The sequence below is a fragment of the Micrasema longulum genome, unplaced genomic scaffold (genome assembly GCF_059751315.1).
Source record: "Micrasema longulum isolate JH-2025_06_02 unplaced genomic scaffold, ASM5975131v1 h1tg001665l, whole genome shotgun sequence".
NCBI lineage: Eukaryota > Metazoa > Arthropoda > Insecta > Trichoptera > Brachycentridae > Micrasema > Micrasema longulum.
This window is the reverse complement of record NW_028278844.1, coordinates 46,094-60,008: the sequence shown is the minus strand read 5'-3', so window position 1 is coordinate 60,008 and position 13,915 is coordinate 46,094. Positions and strand designations below refer to the sequence as shown.

The 13,915-nt window shown below is 35.3% G+C and overlaps 1 protein-coding gene across 4 annotated transcripts in view; it reads left to right on the top strand.

Annotated features, from left to right (window-relative positions):
* The window catches only part of Pi4KIIIalpha (phosphatidylinositol 4-kinase III alpha), an 81,053-nt gene that overhangs the window by 54,259 nt on the left and 12,879 nt on the right, over positions 1-13,915 (top strand). For 3 of the 4 annotated variants that reach the window (XR_015824305.1, XM_088237172.1, XM_088237170.1), the window contains exons 25-32: positions 196-326; positions 3,973-4,122; positions 5,722-5,903; positions 8,672-8,801; positions 9,769-10,017; positions 11,876-11,996; positions 12,334-12,524; positions 13,041-13,107. Coding sequence is in view for 3 of the 4 variants with exons in the window: in XM_088237172.1 (XP_088093298.1) it covers positions 196-326; positions 3,973-4,122; positions 5,722-5,903; positions 8,672-8,801; positions 9,769-10,017; positions 11,876-11,996; positions 12,334-12,524; positions 13,041-13,107 (1,221 nt within the window). In the remaining variant the exon portion in view is untranslated. The remainder of the gene's footprint in view (positions 1-195; positions 327-3,972; positions 4,123-5,721; positions 5,904-8,671; positions 8,802-9,768; positions 10,018-11,875; positions 11,997-12,333; positions 12,525-13,040; positions 13,108-13,915) is intronic. The other variant, XM_088237171.1, reaches the window with a different exon arrangement.

Sequence of the window (13,915 nt, the reverse complement as noted above, 5' to 3'; positions counted from 1 at the left end):
ACAAGCTACAAAAAGTGGCTTGGTGGGATTTTAGTTTTAGTAAAAATATAACAAGTGAAATTTTTTTAAATTGAAAAATGTATAATTATGCTATTAAATCAAATAAAAAAATAAAAAAAAAGTTTTTTTGAATTGTGATTCCTTTGACCGATGTCCTATGTATTTTTTGTGGATAAATAATAATAAATGTTGCAGATTTTGACATATACAACCCGAGTACTGTGGCGCTCTCTCCCAGCAGCTTCACCCTCAACACTCCCGAGAACCGTTCTTCCGTCAATGGCAGTGATTTCGGTCGCCAACCTGCCACCGGCTGGATCAACACTGTAAGTCCTCCCCCAATATAAAAAAAAGGACAGCTCCCGATTTTGCAGAGTTAGTTTTGCTAAAAGAGATTATAAAAAGCAGGACTCTGCAACTCTGGAAAGAACATTATTTGAACGAAACCACAGGATAGTTAACTATAGTCCTTAAAATGTAACATGATTAGAATGACAGTTGTCAGAAAAAGTGACGACATAACTTTGTAGTAACGTCAAAGGAGTTATTTATATTTATATTGACACACAAAAAATCATTTGTATCTGGCGTGTTAATTAATTTTTTTAATACAATGCTTGAAACATAAATCAATATTAATTTATAAAATCAGCTTTAAAACTAAAATAAACCTAATTATTAACAACGTTCTTACAAGGTTACATCATTTTGCAAAAACGTTAGAGATGGGACAAATTTATCAATGTAAATTGATTGAATAAAAAATAATTTATTTGATGTTGTTGTTCATGAAAAAAGCATAAATGTTTAATTTTTTGGTGAATAATTGTGTTAAACACACTATAATAGGCTTGTTTTCGCGTTTTTTATATCAATTTTCGGAAACAGAGTTTCATGATTGCATGAAATAACTGATAAAATCGATTTGATTAGTGATCAGTAATTTCCCATCACTAATGAAATTAGTTTGACAGCTGTCATTCTACTAATCAAGCTATATTTTAAGGACTATTAAATATTCTTTCATTCTATTTTTGATGCCTTTGATTTCAGGAAAAAGCAACGTATTAGCTTTGAACTCTTGTTTATGAGCTAACTGCACCGTTTTAAATTTTCCGAGATCAACTGCAGTGCATGCGTGGCTGATGCAATTGCCCTCTTTTCAGAGTCGAAAGACATAAGCTGGAGGCGTGATGCAGAAGCGTCGGTGAGGATCTAAGGCACATCCATTCAGTAATAAGTCACAGTGACTTATCACAGGAGGTAGTATCTTTTATGGTTAGAAGAGTACGGGTAATAAGGACGATAAATAATAACAGGGCACAAAATGGTGTGATCTCTTCAAGCGAAACGGAAGGCCTGCTGACGTCTTTCAATAGTCCGGCGTCTCTTGAATGAGTTTTCTGTGGTTTTCTCTCCATCAAGCAAAATGCGGAGAAGTTCCTATAAAGGCCCGCAGCCGAAATTCCCTTCCTTTAGATAGCCAGGAAATAAAATCCACCAAAATATAAATTTTGTACATTATAGGCAAGGTCAATAGATCTTGATTCGTAGCATATATACAAAAACCAAAAATGTTACCTGGTGTGGATATTCGCTAAATAAGCGTAATGGGGAATGTTGCAGTACCTACATAAAGTGGCCACTTAACCCAGCCAATGACAGGTCATAAGCCCTGTAAACGCTCGAATATCCATAATCCTGAACCTTGAATTTGAAAAAATTCTACCTCATCTCTGTAGGGATATAAATAAAAAAAGGTCAATAGAGTTGATAAATATCAAACGCCAGTATTTTAATTTTTTATTTTATTTTATTAACATAAACGGCAAATCTGCCTTTTACAAAAATTTATAATACTAACATATTTGGCTAAATATTTTTTTATTTTTTTTTTAAAAACATAAATTTCCTCATACCCAAGATTTATAAAAAAAAAAATTAAACCTAAAAATTATACAAGATATATATTAAAAAAATTATACAGCATATTCAGTAGAAAGTTTAAATAATTCAAGAATAAATGTAAAAAACAAAATTAAATAATAAAACATTCTACTTCATTTGTCCACAACAATCCACTGCAATGTCCATGTGAACCTACTAGCTCCTGAATTGAAACAGAGGTAATTTTTTTAAATTTTTTATTTTATTTTTGCACCACAACAGGCCAAGAGGCCCAATTACAGCGGTGAATTACATCACAGAAGACCCAGGCTTGAGAAAAATCACATTTAATTTTTGCGTTCTCACCGGGAATCGAACCCGGAACCTTCCGTCTGTGAGTCAAGCGTCTTGACCACTACGCCACGGAGGCCGCCAATGAGAACGTGTTTTAATTTCAATATTTGTGAAATGATCATATTTTTTTTCACTTCACTTTGTAGAACAAGTATTTTTTTTAAATTGGGTGGACATACTGGCGTTTGATATTTATCAATTCAATAATACTGCAACTCTCAAATATAAAAAAAATACATATAAATACGACAATTGTTTGTAAAGCTTAATTAAAGCCGTGGTGAGCAGTCGTAGCAAATAAGTGTCTATCGCAAGAGGCTAAATTAGCAGTTCATAATGGAGTTCTGGTACCAACCCTAATGTATGGAAGCGAAGCATGGAGTTGGAAAAAAAGGGACGAAAGTAGACTGAATGCTGTTGAAATGCGATCCCTCAGGCGAATGTGCGGAAAAACAATGTATGATAGGTGCCCTAATGTCGAAATTAGAGCAGAATGCAAGGCTGAGTTAAGCATTATCGACAAAATTAAGAAAGGTCTTTTGCGATGGTTCGGTCATGTGGAGCGAATGAATGATGAAAGAACGGCTAAAAAGATTTATGATGCGAATGTGTCTGGTTGTAGAAGTCGAGGAAGGCCGAGAAAGACATGGCATGATCAAGTACAACAAATTCTTGAAAGTGGTCATGTGAAAAGTCGGAATAATCGACGTGCGTGCATGAGAAGATGTATGAATGTGAAGGAAGCAAAGGAAGTGTGCCAGGACAGAGTGGTGTGGCGTTCTATCCTCTCTGCCTACCCCTCCGGGGAAATGGCGTGATGGTTAGTTAGTTAGTTAGTTAGGTGAGCAGTGTTTTTTTTTACTCTAAAGTTTATTGAAAAATGTCACAATGACATTCAGCAGACATTTCCATTATGATTGAAATGTCAACACTGCCAAATAATGTCAAAAGCGGCCACTTTGAACTCCACATGTCCTATGTGATACATAACATGTCGACGATATTCTATCAAATAAAAATAGTCCTTTAGAAATAATAATAAATATTCATAATTTTTTTATTTTTTTTAATGTAATAATAATGACTTCGCGTATCTCTTCGTATGCTTTCAGAGCCCACAGCTCTAGACTTTCATATTGCCTACTCCATCTATTATATTGAGAGTAAAATTAACTATTATCTCTCATCAACTTCAGGGTGCCTGGAAGAATGACTAGACAGGTGCCACCGTTTTGTAGCAACAATTCACGGACAGTGTATACTTGTAATGCTGTATTAAATAGACTTCATGAACTCGGCAATAGTTATTCCCACGCATCTGATATATTTAGTGTAGGGTATTGTTCCTATAGAACCAACCTTTTGAACTTTTTCGAAGATGGTGAATGGTAATTATCATGCATTTCATAATATATACAGTTTTTTGTTCACTTTGCCTAGCTGTATGAAACCGTACTTATGATTTTCTTGTTGTATTACTGTAGAATGTTTTATTATTTAATATTTCTACTGAATATGCTGTATAATTTTTAGGTTATTTTTTTAAATATAAATCTTGTATAATTTTTGGTTTAATTTTTTTTTTTTTATATATCTTGTTTTTAAAATTCATGTTTTTAAAAAAAATAAAAAATATTAAGCCAAATATGTTAGTATTATAAATGTTTGTAAAAGGCAGATTTGCCGTTTATGTTAATAAAATAAAATAAATAAATAAACATACTTTTTCAGGTGCCATTATCGTCCGCCCCGTCAGGCAGCACGGCGGGAAGTGTTGTGGGGAAGAGATCGGCGCGCTCCGTGAAGCTGAGCGCCAAGAACCCGGCCGATGTCTTCGTCAAGGACTACATGAAGAAGAGAAACCTCATCCTGGAGCTGCTGGTAATTCAATATTGATGGATATTAATTGGCGTCTTTTAACAAGTTTGTGGTTATTTATTTATTTTACAGGAACATACAGTCAACAATGATTAAATGGCATAATAAAGATGAAGTTCAAAGACAGACCAGCGAAGTTTCTAAATAAAAATCATACATATTAAATTATGGTACAACAAAAGGGTGTGTTTATGTGTATTTGTATGAGAGGTGTGTCTGTGTGTATTTGTGTGGGAGTATGCCGGCAATAGCTGTCAAAATCATGTCTCTCATTAGGAAATGATGGCTATAGTCGTCAAAATCGTGTCTCTCATTAGGAAATGACGGCTATAGTCGTCAAAATCGTGTATCTTATTAAGAAATGACGGCTATAGTCGTCAAAATCGTGTCTCTCATTAGGAAATGACGGCTATAGTCGTCAAAATCGTGTCTCTCATTAGGAAATGACGGCTATAGTCGTCAAAATCGTGTATCTTATTAAGAAATGACGGCTATAGTCGTCAAAATCGTGTCTCTCATTAGGAAATGACGGCTATAGTCGTCAAAATCGTGTATCTTATTAGGAAATGACGGCTATAGTCGTCAAAATCGTGTCTCTCATTAGGAAATGACAGCTATAGTCGTTAAAATCGTGTCTCTAACTAACTAATTAGTATTATTAATATTTAAAGCATTAAATTTGTGTTAACATTAATATGTTAACACAAATTTAATGTTGTAATTGTTGTAATCAACAGAGATGAAGAACATTTGAGAGAAGGTAATATGGAAGTCTAGGCATCTACAGGGCTTATTACCTGTCAATGGCTGGTTTAAGTGGCCACTTTACACACTGTGTAATTCACCATTCTGCCTATATTTGAACATTTATATTCCTTCAATTCTTTCATCTGTTGATGTTTGTGAAGTTAAAGAGCTGAAACCTTTATTTATGCGGATGAGATTCATCTAATTGCATTATTTCACCTACATACTAGGCAACGCCTGAAAATATTATTTTTTCAATTTCTATACTTCTTCATGGACCAGGTAATTTATCAACAATATTTTGAGTTTGTCCAAATTTTTATAGACAAGGACTGGATTTAACTCCCTGGGGAGCTGTTTATATTAACATATTACAACAGAGATGAAGAACATTTAAGAGAAGGTAATATGGAATATGTTGCCTAGTATGTAGGTGAAATAATTCAATTAGATGAATCTCACCCGCATAAATAAAGGTTTCAGCTCTTTAACTTCACAAACATCAACAGACGAAAGAATTGAAGGAATATAGATGTTCAAATATAGGCAGAATGGTGAATGTTACACAGTGTGTAAAGTGGCCACTTAAACCAGCCATTGACAGGTCATAAGCCCTGTAGATGCCTAGACTTCCATATTGCCTTCTCTTAAATGTTCTTCATCTCTGTTGTAATATGTAAATATAAACAGCTCCCCAGGGAGTTGAATCCAGTCCTTGTCTACAAAAATTTGGACAAACTCAAAATACTGTTGATTAACTTTGTGGTCAAACGTTTTATTTACAAACATGTTATTAACTAGTAAACTGTGTAGGTACATTATTTACTTCATTGTTCTTTGTTTTCATGTTGGCAGGCTGTGGAGATAGAGTTCCTGATAATCTGGCACAATCCCGGCACGCGCGCTGAGTTGGCAGTGCCCGGGGAGGACAACATCGCAGCCTGGAGGTCCAAGCCCAGCACCGAGCGGGCCTGGAAGGACTACCTTCGCCTGGCCTGGGACATCAGCCCAGCGCTGGCTGTCTTCCTGCCCGAGAGGTAGGGACACCCGTACTGGCTCTTCCAACCTCCATCGCAATATGGGCCGTCTCTTTGTTCTAGTTTTACTGGAAAAGTCCAAAAAAGCACTAGGGCTTACATCATTGGAAGAACAACTTGGAACAATTGGAAGGAGAAGAAAGGAGACTTGATAGAAACTTGTAATGATAACTATGACTGCCCCCTGCACAAAATGTATAAATTAAATCTAATATAATTTATATTAATATAAAGGTGTTTTAAAATATAAGGTGAATGGAGTTTGAAGTTTGAAGTTTGAAGAATGGAGTTTGAAGTTGTGTTAAAAAGACAGTCATCGTTTTTAGCAAGTTGCAGGGAAATATGTGAGAAAAATACGTTAGTTATTAGCATTTGTAATCAAGGACTTGTAACTGGTGACTAAAATCTGAGATTTATTTATTAACGGACACTGTCCATGTATACAATTTATAAGGTTTAAATATTACAATAAAATAATAGATTGAAACATTTAAAAAAAAGAAAAGAAGCATTGACAAACATAAGGGACATCGAGACAAGATCTGGACTATTTATTTAGTGCTCGTTTAAATCCTTGTAAACTTAAACCAAAAAAGTCCAGATCTTGTCTTGAGTTAACAATACGACAAAGACGGGTCACTGGAGAATTAAGGCCATAGTGAGTTCTATGCTGATCGATGAACAGTACTTCATTGTTTTTCAATCTACGAGTCGGAATATTGAATTTTACTTGTCCCAGTAACGATGGAACATCGATTATACCATTTAGTATGCCGAACATATATATGGAGTCAATATTAGTTCTACGTTTTTGTAGACTAGAAATATTTAAAATTGACTCTATTTCAGCATAAGAATGATTATCTCTCTCTAGTCCGAGCTTCCACGCTGTTTTTCGAAGCAAGCGATGTTGGACTGATTCAGTGTGATTTATGCGATTGACATAGAATGGAGACCAGACCACTATTCTAGGAGGCATATTCTAGAAGAGGGCGAACAGTTGAGCAATAAAGAGTTTTGATTGTACGGAGATTAGTAAAATCAGAGGATATTCTGTTAATGAAGCCAAGTAATTTCAGTGATTTATTTACTGTATTATCTATATGCTCGTTGTATGTCAGTTTATAGTCCAAAACAACTCCTAAATCTCTGATGGACTTAATTACATCAATTTTGGAGTTTTCTAAGAGATGTTTGTTTGTTGCGAAATTTTAATGCATAACGGGAAGTTTTTAAAGAAAACTTTTGTACTGGTTTCAACGGATTTAAGCCATACTAAGGTGGTTCAGATAGTATGTCACTTTATAAAACCACCAAGACACCAAGTCGTTGGAACAATTGGCATAATCCCCCAGTCTACACACGTGCGTTTCCAGAAATTCTCCAGCAGCCTAGTGGACCACATGGTGACGATATCTACCTACTGTCTACAAAAGATTCTCTTCGGACATCTATCTCCCTTTGTTAACCATGGAGTTGATACAGGGCTTTATTTATTTAGTTTTTTATTGCTTACTTCTTGGCATGAACACTTGACAAACTTACTACTATGCTCTATTTTTTATAAATTTATTGATATCATTCTAACTTTGCTAGAATTCCACTCGTCCATGCGCTTTGTAGCTGCACGATGATTGGTTATCTAGCTTTCATATACCAACTTAAAAATACCTAAATTTTATAAATGGGGTCTAGAGTTCCAATCGTCTATGCGCTTAGTAGCTGCAAGACGTGTTGTAATCTTACTCCTTTTTATTATTCATATCATTTTTATTTTTTTTTAGTATCATTAATACACTAAATTTATTTGTCAATTTTTAAAATGTGTAAATGGGAGCTAAATTTCTAACTGTCTATGCGCTCTGTAGCTGCAAGACGTCCTGTAATCTAGCTCCTATCTGTTATAATTTTTTATTGATCTTAATTGAAAACGAGGAACTAGAATCCTAACCGTCCATGCGCTCTGTAGCTGCAAGACGAGGACGAGTCTAAATGAGGATTTACACGATGTGCATGTAGTGATTAGTCACAGGGACTTGTCAAGAGAGGTATCATTATACATGACAGATATAGTGAAGGCAATAAAAGGTATCAATGATAGCAGGACACCAAATGCCGAACACTGTTCAGGTGGATCGGAAGATCTGTTGACGAATAACAACGGTCCGCCTTCTTCTGACAAGTTTTCTGTCCTTACCTCTTGAAACAGGTCACAGCCGAAACATCTTACTGATCCTTACATAAAATAACGAAATAAAGTTTTTCATTAAAGTAAATATTTTTAAGTAAACAAATTAATAACTATCGCTTTGAAGTATATATTAACCATGTACATTACAAGCAAGGTATTGAATAATGCAACTACATATAAAAATTTTTAAAAAAAGCTGCAAGACGTACTGAGATATTTATTAATTGTACAGCGCCCTTGAGGTGATTTTCACAAAAATGGCGCTATATAAATTATCCAACTATATATATATATATAAAAGTAGGGAGGTTCAGGATAATAAAATATAGTTACAAATAATTTCGTAACACATAACTGGAAGCTCCATCGTCCCCGATTCTACTTCAAACCCAAGAAAAACTTCCTTTGCAGCAGGTTGGCTTCAGACTGGAACGAATTGCCAAGCGTAGTATTTGTCCATTCTGTTTCGGTCAACTGGTTCATACCTCAATCCTCCTCAGAGTTTTTTTGAACTTTTTAAAATGGTTTTATCCTTTACTCGATTTTAAATCATGATTCTCCCGATCCTGCCTTTCAGAATAAAGAACGAAGCCATTATTCAGGAGTTGAGATGGAAAGTGAGAGTGGACCCCCTTGCCGTGGCCCACATTCCTCAAGCCCTGCAGTACCTAGTAACCACCGACGCCTTGCTCAACGATTCTATAGAGGTAAGATCAACACTATTTGCAGACTACAATAGTGACTTATTTATGGTTCTCCACAAAAATTATGAAAGTTCTTGAATGTTTGCCTATAATGTTTGATAGCGGAGATAAGATATGTTGATTTTAAGGGTGGTTATGAGAAGAAGTAACTCTGGTTAAGGCTCTCCTGAGGCATTCATAATCTATTATTTACTACATGTCTACAAAATTTGGACAAACTCAAAATATTGTTGATAAATCCACCTAGTCCATGAAGAAGTATAGAAATTGAAAAAATAACATTTTCAGGCGTTGCCCAGTATGCAGGTGAAATCATTCAATTAGATGAATCTCACCCGCATAAATAAAGGTTTCAGCTCTTTAACTTCACAAACATCAACAGATGAAAGAATTGAAGGAATATAGACGTTCAAATATGGGCAGAATGGTGAATGTTACACAGTGTGTAATGTGGCCACTTAAACCAGCCAATCACAGGTCGTAAGCCCCGTAGATGCCTAGACTTCTATATTACCTTCTCTTAAATGTTCTTCATCTCTGTTGTAATATGTTAATTGCAAATAAAGTGTTTAAATAAGTAAATAACAAACCAAGAAGCAAACCAGATGATTTGCCAACACTTCAAATGTATAGATGTTCAAATATGGGCAGAATGGTGAATGTTACACAGTGTGTAAAGTGGCCACTTAAACCAGCCAACGACAGGTCATAAGCCCCGTAGATGCCTAGACTTCTATATTACCTTCTCTTAAATGTTCTTCATCTCTGTTGTAATATGTTAATTGCAAATAAAGTGTTTAAATAAGTAAATAACAAACCAAGAAGCAAACCAAATGATTTGCCAACACTTCATCATCGTCATCATTCTATAAAATAAATAAATAAAATACACATTTTTATGAAAGTTGGATGTTGGTGGATTGAATATTCTCTTGTCCAAAAATAGCAAAAATCTATGCCATCTTTCAAGTTATTAGACGAACTTGACCGATTCCACCTCACGAGCGCCTCTCGAGGCTGCCCCTCTTCTCCCTTCCAGTTGGTGCACATGCTGACGTGGGCCCGCGTCTCTCCCGTCGAGGCGCTGTCGTTCTTCTCGCGCAAGTACCCCCCGCACCCCACCTCCGCGCAGTACGCGGTGCGCGTGCTCGGCAGCTACCCGGCCGACGCCGTGCTGTTCTACATCCCGCAGCTGGTGCAGGCCCTGCGCCACGACACGGTGAGAGACTGCTCGCTCGACATGCCGCGAGTCTTGGCTATTATTAATCGTATCGATACCGACCATTTGGGTGCCGATATATTTTTTAATATACAGAAGGACTCCAACTATCCGGATCAATGAGTGCCAGATGTTATCCGGATATGCAGACATTCGTTTTTACATTCCTCAATTTTACGTTTTCCCCTCTTTTTACACTTTTACGCCAAAATGTTTAGGTCCCATTTTTTTTCACACATTCTCATTCAAATATTTAATGTTTTTTACATTTTTCATAACCCCGGTTTTACGTTGAAATTTTTTCGAAACTCACTCGATTTGCCAGCCACACCGAGCCGCAAGGTAAATAAAAAAATGTGTAAATTATTGTCTCAAACTAAATTCAAAGTAGGTGCAGTGTAATCGACCATTTCGTTCAAGTGTCTAATTTTGACATTTTACTAAATCGTGACATGCGGTTGACGCATGGTTAGAAAGAATAAAGTCTTTACATCAATGAATTACGATGCAAAATTTTTAAAAATTTGGCAATAGATATATTATTTGAAGTTATAAACATAATGTGGAAAGAAGATTGTGTAAACAGTTATTATAAAAGTGTGAAACAGTTTTGCTGCGATGTAAATGACAGTTGAAATTCTGTGGTGCCATACTTAAAAAAGTGATGCCATATAAATAAAATTTCCCAATATTTAGGGAAAAAATCATTGTATGCATAAAATGCACGCATAAGTATGTATGTTATAAAATTATTCAAATTCAAATTTAAATTTTCATGATTTTAAGGTTAATAAGTACCCACATAAAATTATTAAAACATGTTTTTTTTTTATTCAATAAAAATAAACACACTGTGGTATTGATTGAAAAAATACAAAATATTTAAAAAAAATATATATATTAATATTTTTTTATTTTTTTTAAATTTATTTTATTTTTTATTTATTTTTTAAATTTTATTTTTATTTTTAAATATTTAATGAAATCATATGAATAATCCCCAATTATGACAGTTTTTACAATTTTTCTGCGGTTTTTCATTTCCTCACTTTAGCGTTTTCCTCAGTTTAACACTTTTTTTGCTGCTCCCTTGAAAAAAGTAAAACAGGGGTTTGACTGTACATTGAATATTGGTTTCTCGTATATCCGAAATATAAAATCATCTTTCGAGGAATTCGATATATTAGATATAAGGCAATTATATATATATATCTAGAATAATTATATTTGTGTAAGCAAATTATTCTTCCAAATCCCAAAAGGAACACTCCCACACTACCAGAAGTCAAACTAGAGGATGGGTCATGGGGTCTACCGCAAACTCTGAATTCGGGCAAAGAAATTTCAGGTTTCTGGGCCCAAAATATTAAATATGTTACCCGAACATTACAAAACCCTTACCCGAATTCAATTAAATAAATTTGTAATAAAATGGTTATTGGATTTAGGTAGAGAAAAATCGGAAAACTTACTAAAAAACATTCTAAAAAAATAAATGGTATATATATTGTATAACTTAATAATAAATTAACTAGTAGGTAGTCATGTTATTGTTTATTTTTGCATAAAAATGTCTGCCTTAAAACAGGTTGTACGTAGTTAGGCAGACTAGACATAATCCAGAGAAATCTATTACCTAAGTGTGTATGTAGTACATAAAGAAATTGTAATTTTGTTAATAAACCATTATTATTATTATCTCTGCTGTAAAATTATGAAAATGGTTACTGTCCCACTTGATGCTAAGGTCCTCATATAGGCGCACCAGCTAAGGTTGCCTGCCCATAGCAAAATGACACTCCGGAGTGGACGAACATCCATTATATATGTGAAGATTAATGTTTCTTTTTGTCTCAAGATGGGGTACGTGACGGAGTTCATAAAGGTGATCGCGTGCAAGTCTCAGCTCGTAGCCCATCAGCTGATCTGGAATATGCGCACCAACATGTATACTGACGAGGAGATGCAAATCAGAGATCGTAAGTATCCCCGAACAATTTGTCTTCATAGTAAAATAAATAAATACATCTTTGTTTTTAACCACTTATTTTTTATATTTCTCTCTACCGACCGGTTTCAAAGCTATACAAGCTTCTTTGTCAAGGTATACTATAGATTATGGAATAATTGCATGGGGTGGAGCCAGCAAAAGTGCTATGTATACCTTGGAAATAGCACAAAAGTATGTACTCAAGGCTTTGACTTTGTCTTTGTGATTTTATTAAAAATATTCCTATATTATTGTGTGGAATGCAGGTTTGATGTTTGATGGCAGGGAAGGATTAACATGGTTTTACAGCCAGTCACATGTTTCAGCCGTGCTATTCGACACCCTGGACTCTCTCATCAAGAGCATAATCTCCTCCCTATCGGGGCCGGCCAAGAGCTTCTACGAGAGGGAGTTCGACTTCTTCAGCAAGATCACCAACATCAGCGGGGAGATCAGACCGTACCCCAAAGGGGCCGAGAGGAAGAAGGCTTGCCTGGAAGCGCTCAAAACCATCAAGGTCTGATTATTGTTTTTTTTTTTAAATGTTTCGAGTATGTCCGAAATGTTTGTAGATAGGCTGAATTCCTAGCTGGCTTAAATTTATTGCAACTTGATGAGGCTTCTTTTACGATGTAAATCATCGCATTCACATACTTCTCGAAGAATTATTAAAAAAAAATAGTGATATAAAAGTCTTATATTTTATGTATTCAATTCTTTTATTTAAATATAACATATACATTACAAACATATATTAAATACGTACATATAAAAATGAAAAAAATACATGAAAGAGATGCATGTCAAAGTAGTAGGAGAATCCTGCTCCGAAAACCCCTTCGGACACATGGAACAGATCCAGAGCGATGTTGTTCAGCATAGCGGTAGCCCTTCCAACGGCGGGGTGCTCCTGTATATCGGAATATGAAACGATCTGTGCTGACTCGTGTGACATCACAGCCACACAAGGATAAACAATCAAATTACATTCTGCTCTTCCAGTAGGGACTGAATTCGCTATTATTTTTTTTAGGTTCAACCGGGATGCTATCTTCCCTCCAACCCGGACTCTATGGTGATAGACATAGACTACAAAAGCGGTAAGAGACTAAAATTTGTAGACACAATAAACAACAATGATTATATACAGTAAAACCCCATTTTTACGTTCCTCGATGAAAACGTTCAGGTTCCATTTTTTTCCCCATACATTCTCATTAAAATATTCCCCCAAATAATGTTTCTTACGTTTTTCATTACCTGGATTTTACGTTAAAAATTTTTCCAAACTCTTTCAATGTGTCAAAAAACGCAGCCGCGCGCTGCCGCCTCTCTCCAAACTGGAGAATAAAAGCAGGGGCAATAAAAAAAACTATATGTTATTATCTCAAACGAAATTCAAAGTGGGTGCAGTGTAATTGACCTTTTTTTTAGGTGTCTACTTTTCTTTGAGGCTGTATTTTGCATTGCATTTTGATACATTTTTCAGCAAGCAAATACAGTCTTATACCCGTATGCAGAGACAAACCTTAAGGTGAAGAGAGTACATTCTATTGTCTTCACCTTCGGGTTATTCTCTGCATTTGAAATTAGAATGTACTTTCCTCACCTTAAGTTTTGTCTCTGCATACGGGTATTAGTGATGTTCGGTCTTCTCCATTTTCCAAGGGCGCTTTATAATAAGTGTCCCAACATGTCTTGCAGCTACAGAACTTGTAGTCGGTAAATGTGAAGCAGCGTAAAAAGGCGCAACATACAGCTTTGAATTCCCAGTAAACTGGCATAGACGGTTAGTTTTTTTTACTCTAGTAGGCGTTTTGCAGCAATGTTTACATTACAACGCTAATTTTTCAGAACATGTTTCTTTTTTGGGTGATACCGTGTGTGTTGGATTTGTTCCGACGTTTC